The sequence below is a fragment of the Tursiops truncatus genome, chromosome 18 (genome assembly GCF_011762595.2).
Source record: "Tursiops truncatus isolate mTurTru1 chromosome 18, mTurTru1.mat.Y, whole genome shotgun sequence".
NCBI classification, from domain to species: Eukaryota; Metazoa; Chordata; class Mammalia; order Artiodactyla; family Delphinidae; genus Tursiops; species Tursiops truncatus.
Genome location: NC_047051.1, coordinates 20,441,131 through 20,453,765, shown reverse-complemented (window position 1 = coordinate 20,453,765; position 12,635 = coordinate 20,441,131). Strand labels below are relative to the sequence as shown.

At 46.5% G+C, this 12,635-nt stretch overlaps 1 protein-coding gene across 3 annotated transcripts in view; it reads right to left on the bottom strand.

Annotated features, from left to right (window-relative positions):
- Positions 1–243: 243 nt before the first annotated feature.
- Positions 244–12,635, bottom strand: part of RUBCNL (rubicon like autophagy enhancer) — a 31,330-nt gene continuing 18,938 nt past the window's right edge. Inside the window, exons 10-14 of one of the 3 annotated variants that reach the window (XM_033843679.2) lie at positions 10,241–10,479; positions 9,120–9,169; positions 7,386–7,539; positions 6,321–6,411; positions 244–5,158 (exon numbers count right to left, since the gene is read on the bottom strand). In XM_033843679.2, coding sequence (XP_033699570.1) covers positions 5,037–5,158; positions 6,321–6,411; positions 7,386–7,539; positions 9,120–9,169; positions 10,241–10,479 — 656 coding nt within the window. In that variant the 3' untranslated portion in view covers positions 244–5,036. Of the gene's footprint in view, positions 5,159–6,320; positions 6,412–7,385; positions 7,540–9,107; positions 9,170–10,240; positions 10,480–12,635 lie in introns of all 3 variants that reach the window. The other 2 variants (XM_033843678.2, XM_033843680.2) reach the window with 2 other exon arrangements.

Genomic DNA, 12,635 nt, shown 5'->3' with positions numbered 1-12,635 from the left:
CTTCACACAGAACGAAATCCAGACTCCTCCCCATGGCCTCGGCAGCCTCACGTGATCCAGCTCCTGCCTGCTCTCTGATTGCTGCCTGGGTTGCTCTAGCCTTGATCTTCTGGTTTTTGGACACAGCAGGCTTCTCGGCACTTTGGGTCTTCAGCCTTTGCCATTTTTCCTGCCAAAGAATGCTCAGGCCACGGATCTTTGCATGTCCTTCTGCTCTTTGTTATTTAAGGCTCAGAATCAATGTCATTGCCCCAGAGAGAATTTCTCCGGCCATTTATTTTTAAGATAGAAAACCTCAGTCTCTACCACATAACAGATGCACAGTAAATATTCATTTTCTCCCTTTTTCCAGACATCCCAGGCTCTGGTGCTGTTAACACAGACAAAGCTGGGGGCAAAAGATTTATCGTTTGAAGTTCTTACCTGCCCCCAGCTCTGAAGTTGGTACAAAACTGGGAGAACACAATAACCTGTTAGCATAAGTTAGTGTAGCTGGGAAGGCTGAGGGGACAGTCATACGTAGGTGAGTTTGGCTTGTGTTGATGTGAGGCTGAGGCCCTCAGGACACGGAGGTCTAGTTGGAGCATAAGAGGACCTCGTTGAAGGAACTGGACTAAACTAAGGGAAGGCCGGGGTCCATAGCCATCCTCCCCCTACACACCTGCCTGTTCACCCTTACAGTTACCCACACCCTGGGTCCCCTACTGCTACCACCAATCCACATTTATAAAAACAAACACCTCCAGATTAGGTCTCTCCTCTCAGGCTGAACATCAGAGAGGGGTCTTGGGGCAGAGAGAAACGAGAGAGTGGAAGGAAAGAGGATGTTTCAAGGCCAGACCGGAAGTCATGGTCATCACCTCCACTTGAATTTCACCGGTCCCTCTTTTGCTACACGGGCTGAGCCAGATGCATGGGGCTAGGACCATGTGCCCAGGAAGAGAAGAGCAATACTGATGGACATGCTACAAGCTGGAGACACATCTTTCTTCCTGTTTTTTTTAATAGACTCATGGTTCACGGGAGCCACTGTCCATTAACTTGATGTAATAAAGATTGCCCACCAGCTACTAATAAGCCATCTTCTGTTCAATATTAATAGAGAAGCTGTCCCCAGAGGCCTCCCCCTTCAGTGGGAAGGCACGGTGCTCTTATCTGCCACTTGTGGCGTCCATAATGAGAAGACTTCAGGGGAAGGAGTTCAGATCCTGGTAACTAGAGTCTGGGCTCTAGTCCCTTCCCAAAGGTACCTTTATGTGCCTGGAAAAGCACCCCCCCAACAGATGGCCTATGGAATAGCATCGTTAATTTGTTTTCAATGTTGAAATTTGTTTCAAGTGAACGGGACCGAGGGCAAGAACAACAGAGTGGGGATAGGGCGGTGGCAGAAGGGGACACTTCCCAAATGAGCCTCTGCCTAGGTGTGGCAGGAGGGCTCTGTGGGCGGAAGGCTGCTTTGCGGGCTCATGGCTCTGGACGCCAAGACTGGACCTAATGCATCCTGGCGGCCTCCCTGCAGCCGCCTTCCTCTTCTCGCTGAAAGGAACAGTGTAGACATGTGATCGAGGAGTTGGGAACCTCAGTCCCTGCCGCCACGGCTCAGCTGGTTTCACGCCAAGCAGATATCACATACACGAAGCCTCCGTCACAAGACTTCTCAAGGTCATTTCCGAAGGGGGACGTGGGAGAGAATCTCAGTGTCTCACCATCAACATCCTTTATAAGGTGCTTCCTTATAAGGATCTCTATCTTTAAATAATCCCCCAACTGGTTTGGAAAGAGGAATCAGAGTTCTCTTTTTCACTTCACCAGAAACTAAAATAGTGCTTTCATGAGTGATGTCACAGATGGCAGACTGCAAACACAACTGGAAAACCTCAGCCTAAAACTGAGAAAACACGCTTCTCCGCTTCCTCCCACACGTAGGGCCAGCTCTCCTGGCCGACAGGACTAAGGATCTGAGAGATTAACCCCAGAGTTGAGGCAAATCCTGTGCTTCTCTCTGCATTTTGTCAGGCTCCTGCCTGCACCTCCAGGCATCTCTCCTCCCAGGGCCCCTCCTGGCCTTCATCTTGCTGCGTTCCTGCCTCCATGCTCCTTGCCTCTGCTGGATGCTGCATTTTCATGTCAAATCCTCATATCCACTACATATCGTTATTATCCCCCAGTTTTCAAACGGAAGCTCAGGTACTGATAATTTAAGTAGCGTGGTCAGAGTCACACAGGTAGGAAGTGGCAGATCTGGGATTCGGTCCATAGTTCTGGCCAAAGATTCTTACCCAAGTCATCACACCAGGACGACTTTGGGATGGCTCAGCCTCCTTGCCCCATGTCCCCTGGTATAACTCCCTACGTGCAGCTGAGAATCACGACTGTAAAGACATGTTATTGGGATTTTCCAAGTAAAGAGTATAAAGGCAGAAGATTGATCCCTGAGATCCTGGGACTGAACCTCAGTGCCTCACGGTGGGCGATGGCCTGATGAGAAATGCTAGGTCTTTGTCTACCTTCCAGCAGCCATGGGAAAACCAGGCAAGGAGTAAATCCCATTAAAGAGCAAAATATGTCACAACTAATTACTTCCCTCCGGGGGGGGGTGCTGAGGACACTTCTCTGTTCCAACAGGTACCTTACTGGGAAGGAGCCTCTGTTACCAGGGCAGGGAGGAACCACAGCCCAGTCAAACCTGTAGACTGGTGATTTAAATGGCCTCATTCTTCCTCAAAATAAAAAAACCAAAAGCATCACTTCCTGGTAGCTCCTGTGCACTCTTCCTCAACATCAAAAATGTGTCTCACACCCATACACACACGCACACGCACACACACACACACTCACCAGTGCCTTACAGACCTGGCAGCCTGAACACAAAGCCCTTCAAACAATGCATAAGCCACAGCAACTCCCTCAAATCAACGCAAGGGAAGAATGTGAGAGAACACTCAGCCAATGCCACCAGCTGAGGTTTGACCAGCACTTAGAAGTTAAAGTGGGTTTTTTTGTATAATCTAAGAAAGATGCCACGGAAGAAGTGGGAGTTGGAACATGGTCTTTGGAGGCAGGCAGCATGCATAACTTGTGGGAACCTAGGTAAGTTACTTCTCTTCTCTAAGCCTCAGTGCCCCTCCCTGTAAAATGGAGATATTGACGTGAACCTCGTAGGACTGTTATAAGGAATATCAACATGCCCCTCGGATCCTAGATTCCTAAGACAGAATATAAGCTATGGGTAAAAATGAAACAGTGTCTTAAATTTCATCTCATTTATCTTATCCTATGTGCCTGAATTTCTATTTAAAAGAGACCTAGCTTGGACTTCCCCGGTACCCAGGGGTTAAGACTCCCCGCTCCCAATGCAGGGGGGGCCGGGTTTGATGCCTGGTCGGGGAACTAGATCCCGCATGCATGCCACAACTAAGAGCCCGCATGCCACAACTAAAGACCCCACACGTGGCAACAAAGATCCCGCGTGCTGCAACTAAGACCCAGCACAGCCAAATTAATTAATTAATTAAAACACACTGAGATTTTTTTTTAATTAAAAAAAAATAAAATAAAAGAGACCTAGCTTAAATAATGAATGGGGGCCCAGCTCCAGCAGAAGCATCTGGGACGGGAAAACAATTGATAGGATGAGAAGACGCCAGATTTATAGTAGACACTCATTTCTTGCAAGTACTCAATATCATCCCACTGAATGAAACACACACACACACACACACACACACACACACCCCACTGGATGAGCTGAGGGAACGACCTGTCCCACTTTATTGCTTGCCTGTGCTGTTTGACAAGTTCATTCTGAGTAGGTTTACTTAGGGTGTGAGAATCCTGGGGACATGACACCACGTTCCAGACTAAAGATGTGCCGAGAAGGGACCCAGCCCCAGGGCCCTTTCTCAAGCAGGAGAAAGTATATAGGAGGTGGAAGAAAAGCATGTAAATATAAGAAATATTAGGAAAAAGAAATTTATGAAGGTTTAGTGATTCACTTAACCTTGTTAATGGAATGTCTATGATTTTAAAGTTATTACTATAATCACATTGTGTTCATTAACAGCATTTCCCCACAGCGTATTTAAGTCTTCAAATATCTTATGGTCAATTTTATGTCTATGAGACAAAACCCTCAAAGTTCTACCCACCCATGCGTCCCTTGACTTTGTGGAACAGAGTTGACAAATAAAGGTTTGATTTGTGCCACCTGAAAGAGCGCCATCTAGAGGCAACTACTTCAAACGGCACCTGCGTACACCGCTAAGCATAAACTCATTTTGACACAGATGTAACTGCAAAAGTAATACGTACCCTCTGTACAAACCCCGGAATAAGTAAATCTGTAAGACTGATACAATTACAAAATGGAATTTAAGTTGGAAAAAAATGCCTGAGCAAACAGAGTTTTGGTTGCCTTTTTGTTCCTTGGAAGTACCAATCCCTTTCACAAAACAAGCTTCACGGGAAGAGGAACTGAGTCATTTGCCTTGTCAGTTACAATTCATAAAAAATAGGCTCCACCATTAGCTAAATACAACTATTCAAATACAATTTAAGAAGTATCAAAAGAAAAAAACCTTAAAAAAACAGTAGCAGCAAAAACATTGAACATCTGTAAACAAAATCACCAGTAACAACCCTAGGCTTAATAACAAAGGATCTGCATTCTTGTAAAATATTAAATATATATAATGAAGAGAATATTGGCCATCTTTTTTCTTAATAGACAACAGTCAATAATAAAACAATCTTGGGCTTCCCTGGTGGCGCAGTGGTTGAGAGTCCGCGTGCCGATGCAGGGGACGCGGGTTCGTGCCCCGGTCCGGGAAGATCCCACGTGCCGCGGAGCGGCTGGGCCCGTGAGCCATGGCCGCTGAGCCTGCGCGTCCGGAGCCTGTGCTCCGCAACGGGAGAAGCCACGGCGGTGAGAGAACCGCAAAAAAAAAAAAAAAAAAAAAAAAAATTATAATAATAAAACAATCTTATCAATAGGAGACGTGATCATAACAAGTGTTTCACAGTCTTTCTCACGACAGTCAAGGGCTTGACGTCGCCACAGAGGGCAAACTTTCCAAAAGTCTTCTCCTCGCTGCGATCCTCGCACACCGGGGGCACTCGGAGGCCTGGAAGCACTGCTTGTGAAAGCAAGCCCTGCACGCTGCAAGCAAGGAGGACAGCCGTCAGCTGACAGGTAGCTGGTTTTCTCAAATATGTACAGACGCTCATCCCATCCCAGGGAGAGAGGGGATCTGAACCCAGAAACCAGAGTCTTCCAAAGAGAAGTCAGGCAGGTTGAAACTCAGAGGGACTGTAAAGTCCCCAGTAGGTCATGAGGGCCAGTAGAACATGAGGCTCAGAGAGCTTGATGTCGTGGAGGCTGCAGCGCCTCCCAGATCTGTCCAAAGACCGCCCCCCAGGGTGCTAAGAGTGCATCACCACACCAATGGCTGATGGCTCAGGAGGAAGCATCCCTTCTCGGGAAATGGCTTGATCAAGGTCATGCCCCCTCGCTGGCCCCAGCCCGCATCTAGTGACTGGTCAATATGATGTTTAAAGGCCTGGCTGGCTCTCTTGTCTCCAGTTTGGCAAAATGCCGCAAAACCATCCCAGCTCTCCTGAGATGCACTGAGTCTTCATGGCAACCCCACCACAGTTCAACTTCTCCCTCTGCCCAACCCTGCTGCCTTCATACTCTCGCAGGTGTTGAACCTGAGAAGTGCCCTAGTGAACTTGGGATTGGCTGTGATTCAATTACAAAACAGGGGGGCAGCTGGGGCTTCCCTGGTGGCGCAGTGGTTGAGAGTCCACCTGCCGAGGCAGGGGACGTGGGTTCGTGCCCCGGTTCGGGAAGATCCCACATGCCGCGGAGCGGCTGGGCCCGTGAGCCATGGCTGCTGAGCCTGCGCGTCCGGAGCCTGTGCTCCGCAACGGGAGAGGCCAAAGCAGTGAGAGGCCCGCGTACCGCAAAAAAAAAAAAAAAAAAAAAAAACAGGGGCAGCTGTAACTTGCCCTGATGTAGAAGAATTGGGGGACAGGCCAAACAGGGACCACCTCCTCTCGCCAAACCCTGTTCCATAAGACATCATCCTTTAGTTCTGCCCCACTCAAATTCTCCCCACTGTGCACCCAAACCTTTATTGGCTCCAATTCAACATAGAAGCACACACCAGCATTATTATACTTTAAAGAAATAACACAGTGCTTTAGTTATTAAGCTGTTTTTAAGCTAAGGTTAATTTTGTGCTTAAGTCATCAAACTTAACGTTGCGCTTAAGTTATTAAGCCACTATAAAGCTTAAGGTATTATCGCATTATGATACCTGAACATCTTCTACACGTTGCAGTCTGAAATGGGAAGATGACAGCTGTACTCCGGCAAAATTCACAAATGAAACCCTTTCCTTGACACAGCTGTAAGAATAGGAGTCAAAAAGTGAGAGTCCTCGTTGGTAATGTTTCTCCTGATGCAGAAGCTGAGTTACCACTTTCACAGAACTTTATAAACACCAGTTTTTCCCCCAGGTATTGAAATCTTTTATTCTAGCATCCCCCAGATTGACTGTGGAAGTAACAAGTTTCTGCATTTAAAACGTTTATATAAATTCGTGAATTGCAATTTTCATAGAAGTCAAATGAAACATTCTGCATAGGACAAAAGATATGCCTAAGCAACATATCATATTTGCACAAGGCCACTGAATGTCGTGGATATACGTAACAATTAAAAAGCTTGTCTACGGCAGATGATGTAAAGATTTCAGTTTGGTATTCTATAAGCCAAGACTGTAAACTGCTCTCACTATACAAGAGTTCTAATGACATACAGAGTTCTGTAAACACCAATGTTGAAATGTCTATGATTCTAGCCTCTAGAAGGAACGGGATGCTACATCCTGCCACAATGGAAGAATCAGAACAATAAATGTGCATTTGTTTTGTCTGGAGAAATTGCACATCAGGGCAGTTTGAGGCACCAGAGAAAGATCATGATTTTAAATAGGTGTCCTTAAAGGATCTCATTTTGTTTCTGATAGCTCCCCTGCAACTTGTCAGGCTCTGAAGACACAGAGGTCCTGATCCACTGGATCCTGAGTCTACACAGCTGCATTTGGCACGTCAGGGCAGATGGGAGTCAAGGGAGGCCCCACACAGCACTGGGCGCCCAGACGACAAGGCGCTTGGCCCAGGCTTGCATCCCAGTAAGATGCTCTTGGTCTGGTACTTAACAGCTCCGAAGCTCATTTTTTCTCATCCGCAAATAGTGTTGCTGGTACTTTCCTCAGAGTTTGTGAGGGTTAAACGAGGCAAGTGCAGAACAACCTGCCCAGGCCTGGCCACAGAAGGGACAGTTCAGGGATGCACCCACCAGGGCAGACAAACCTCACCTCACAGCTGGCCACGTGCGCGAGGGAAACTTTCAGAATGTCCTTGAGCAAGGGCGCCAGCAGCCCTTTCTTGACCCGGACCAGGTCCTCCAGGGAGAACAGGTTAAGCTTATCAGTCAAGTGTCCTGGCACCTGTTCAAACTCCTTTAATGTGCTGCCGGAAAGGAAACCAAGGGGAGATCAAACCCACCTGACACAGGCAAGGGCAGAAACAGGGGGGTGCTTTTTCCTGGCACTCACACTGAATAGTTTGAATTCAACTTTTAAAAAAATAGCCCCAGGAACAAGTTAACTTTACTCTCCACTTTACATTTTGCCAATCTGCTTGGAAGCCAGGAAGTTAAAATTCCATAAACACCGAATTTCAAAAAGCTGAACAAGAAAAGTGTCTGGCAGCCTGCCCATGTGCACGTTGAGCAAAAGAAAACTGAAAATTTGTTTTTCCAGTCCTGAAAACGTGTACTGAGATAAAAATTACCACTTGATTCATTTCCACTAAATTTCAAGTCCATCAGTATCACTGAGTGATGCCTCAGGAGAGTTACTATGACTCCCAAACCACTGGTCCGGCACTGAGATTAAGATTCAGGCATCCAGTGCTTCCCTGGTGGCGCAGTGGTTGAGAGTCCGCCTGCCGATGCAGGGGACATGGGTTCGTGCCCCGGTCCGGGAAGATCCCACATGCCGCGGAGCAGCTGGGCCCGTGAGCCATGGCCGCTGAGCCTGCGTGTCCGGAGCCTGTGCTCCGCAACGGGAGAGGCCACAACAGTGAGAGGCCCGCGTACTGCAAAAATCTCTGCTAAATTCATGCCTGTGCCTTTATGGACATAGCCTTCAGAAGTTCATCCTCAGGCTATACCTATGGACGTGGTCAGAGATTCAGCTAAAGCTTAGTGCTTTTTTTTTTAATAACAAAAGATATTTAAAATGTATGAGGTGTTCAGTAATAGGACAATACTTAATACCACATCATAGTACAGACTATTACACAGCCAATAAAAGTTGACATGCCTCTCTATCAGCATAGCAACACTAGTCACAATAAGCAAAAGAAAGCAACCCAAGAAGGGTGGATGGGTCCATACAGTGCAGTGTCATTCAGCCTTACAAAGGAAGGACATCCTGACACAGGCCACAGCGTGGGGTGAAGCTTAAAGACATGATACTACGTGAAATAAACCAGTCACAAAATGACAAATACTGTTCGATTCCACTCATATGAGGTACTTGGAATAGTCAAAATCATAGAGGCAGAAAAGAGAAGGGTGGTTCCCATGGGCTGGGGGAATGGAGGCTGGGGAGATGGTGTTGAATGGGTACAGAGCTTCCGTTTTACAAGATGAAAAGAGTTCTGTGGTGATGGTTGGCCAGCAATGTGAACTTAACCCCTTAACTGGACACTTACAAAGGGTTAGGATGGTAAATTCTATGTTATGTGTATTTTATCGCAATTTAAAATAATGATAATAATAATAATAGCCCACTGGCTAGAGCTGTTTCATCCTTATACTGGTCCATTCTTCTTAACATGTTAAATTCCCTGCTAGTGAGTTAGAAGGCTTAGCAACACTCAAGAGGGGGTCCGCATCCCCAAGGAGAGTCACAAGGTGACTGCTATGTACTGGAGGAGCTGGGCCTGGAGGCACAAAGGATCAGCAAGTGCGTGGGGTTATCAGACCTCCCATTCGCAGGCCCGCCCGCCCGCCCAGCCAGCAGTAGCACCTTTCAGCAAACCTGCAGGTCTTCAACAGCTTCCTGATGTGAAATAGCTGCTCCTGGATTTCCTGATGTGAGGAACCAAACAGGGGGTAAAGTAAATGTGATGAAATAACACTGGAGGTATATGTACACGTGTAGCTGATTCACTTTGTGATACAGCAGAAACTAACACACCATTGTAAAGCAATTCTACTCCACTAAAGATGTTAAAAAAAAAAACACTGGAAAGGTACAAGTCAAAATTAAATGTTATTTCTAACCTTGAAATGCTACAACTCTAGAAAATAAGCTTTTGAAATACACAGTCTTTATAGCAGGGGTTCATTACTGAGTCCAGAGATCTACGGAGGGTCCAGGAGGGACCCAGGTCTCGGGGAACCTGAAGCTTATACAATGCTGGGGGCCTTCTTTAAGAAAAACACCAAACTATATACAAAAGGAGGAGGTCCTGTGATTTGAGACACCATGGATGAACCTGGAGGACATTATGCTAAGTGAGATAAACCAGACACAGAAAGACGAAAACTGCATGATCTCACTTATATGTGGAATCTAAAGAAGTCAGGTACATAAAAGCAGAGACTAGAAGGGTGGTTCCTAGGGAGGAAGAAGTGAGGGAAATGGGGGGATGCTGGTCCAGGGTACAGAGTTTCAGTTACGTAGGAAAAGTCTAGAGACCTTATGGATAGCATGATGACTACAGTTCACGAGACTATATTAAATACTGGAAATCTGCTGAGAGTAAATTTCAGGTGTTCTTACCACACACACCCAACAGGTAACTGTGTGGGGGGATGGATACGTTCATTAGCTTGACTAGCAATCATTTCACCACGTATACGTATAGCAAATCGTCATGTTGTACACCTTAAACACATACAATTTTTATTCAAAAGAGAATAAAATTCAAAAGCTAGGCATAAATGAAAACTACGCATAAATGTGAAATTTGGTTTGGGACCACGGAAAGAACCCAAGCAGACGAGGGTCTCTGAAGCGTAAGTTCCATCCGCTGGATGGTAAATCCGCCACTTTGAGGGTCTGTCTGGAGGCCCTGAGCTGGGGGAGATGTCCATCTGCTGCCACAGGACCCTTTCAGCCACTGGACTCCCTTCCCCGGAAAGGCAGTTGCTCACCCTCACTCTGTCCAGCTCCTTGGCCTTCGTATACAGGCCGTGGCCCACGTGCAGCAAGTTGAAGATGGGCTGGTACCATATGCTATCCAGCAGCCGTTTGGAGAAATTGCTGACGTAGTACCTCCTGAAGTCCCACAGCCTGAGGATGCGGGCCGGGATGCACGACTCCGCGTACGAGTGGCAGCAGTCACAGAAATACTTGCCCAGGTATTCGCAGTACCGGAGCCGCTTCACAAATTCTGCGGGACACACGGAAGGATGAGCACTGATCGCCTGACGCTGGAAACCCACCCTTGCCTGTCCCCACCTCCAATTCCCTCCCAAGGGCAAGACTCCGCTCGCTGTTTTCAGGACGCTGAAGCCGTGCTGGGGAAGCTCCGGCAGACACGGGAGGCCTCGAGTCATGGCCGTTCTGAGCTTTGCTTTCGTGTAACAGATGTCGGGAAATAGAACCCTCCCGAAACACTCTGGGATTTGGAAGATGGGCCTTTTAAACTGACGTGTGGTCAAAAGAATATGAGATTCAGGGTCTGGGGATTTGGTGGGAGTCCAGCCTCAACCCCTTACTGGCAGGAAGACTCTTATAAGCCCGAATCTCTTCGGGCTAACGGTCCTGAAGCCACGAAAACAACTCAGAACTGGATTCCGTGATATCACACATATGAAACATGCTTTGGAAATGATAACGCACGTTACGTAGACTGTTAGGAAGTAGCACCCCAAAGAGTTCTTGAATAAATCGGTGAGGAAAGAAATAAAAACACGCACAAAGGCTGGGAATACATAGGAAGAGGAAACACAGCCAGTAAAGCTGTAAAAAACACTCAGTAACAAAGACATGCATATAAAATGAGTGAAAACTTGGCTTTGACTCAGACTGTCACACATTTAAGAGATCCAGAGCTGGTGAGGTGCAGCGTGGTGGGCGCTCACCCACAGGGCTGACAGGAGAGGCTGCCTTTTAGGACATTTCCGTGATACAGTTCAATTCTTAAACAGGAGGCAGTCATCTTAATTCTGCAGCATTAGACAGAAACGCTAACTGGCACGTGTGGCAATAGAGAAAAGCGTTCATTACAGCACATTTATAATCGATGGGGGGGGCGATCTAAGTATCCATTAAGAAGCAACTGGTTAGATAAGCGCGGCGCACTCAACAGTGAGATGCCCGGGGGTCTATGAAATACAGGGAAGAGTGTGGGCAGTGGCCGTGCAGGTATAGGTGTGTATTATGTGATCTGTATCTTGTTTTTAAAAATAACCACACACGGTCCAAAAAAGTGCCCACCAAAAAGCCATCACTGAATACTTCTAGAGGGTGGGGGAAAGAAAGGAGTTTTGCTCTTTGCACTTTTTAATTTGCTAAAATGAACATGCATTGCTTTTGGAGATATTGTTAATAAAACATATTGACAAACAATAAGTATAGAAATTAATGCAGCCAATACTTGGGTGCCCACCACCCGGCTTAAGAAAGAAAATGGCAGTTCAGTTAAGCCTCCTACGCGCTCCTCCCTCAAGCCTAGGGTCTAAGATGAGCCGACATTTATCATTCATGAAGGAAGCTGATTTTCTCCTTAAGGCGCATCACAGCCTTCCTGTGCTTAGGAACACTGGACAGCATTTCAGCACTATGCTTGGGGGCCATTTTAAACAGCTGAAACCACCCCAAAATGCAAAAATGTAAAAACACATGGCACTAAATAAACTGTGAAAAGGACTTGTTTACAGCATGAGAGCTGAAACAAGGAGGCAGAGCTGCCTTGTTCAATTTCAGCTGAGAGCAAGTGCACCGGGCAACTCACATTTCGGGCGATAAATTTTTTGGTGCTTTGCACATACCTGTGAATGCCTGTGCGAACACCGTGAGCACTGATTTTGGAGTCACAAGTAAATTTTAGGGAGTAGGCAAATTTGCAAATACGGAATTCGTGAGCGATGAGGGCCAACAGTAAGTACATATGTACACACGCTATTATCAAACTCTAAATTAACATATGACACTCCTCTAGGGTTGACAAATTATTTGTGAAGAACTTAGTAAGTGCTTAATGATTCATGTCTGAGCTCTCACATTTGAAACTTTGAAAAGTCTACTGTACTGAGTCTATTTCCCACCTTGGATTAGGATCTCTGATATGAAGAATAATGAGTATTATTTTGCGTATGATAGGGCCTCAACACGTTTTATATTAAACGGGAAAAACACAGGCATATCCTGGCCCCTGAACTCTATTTTTCTGATCGAACTTAGCAAGACATGAAGACAGAGGAGGACAGAAGGGGCCAGTGCATTTTCCTGTTAGAATGCATCTTTCTCTAACATCTAAAATCCTAACGTTTCAACATCCAGCCACTCATTCACCAAATTTCATTGAATGCATACTAAGCATTA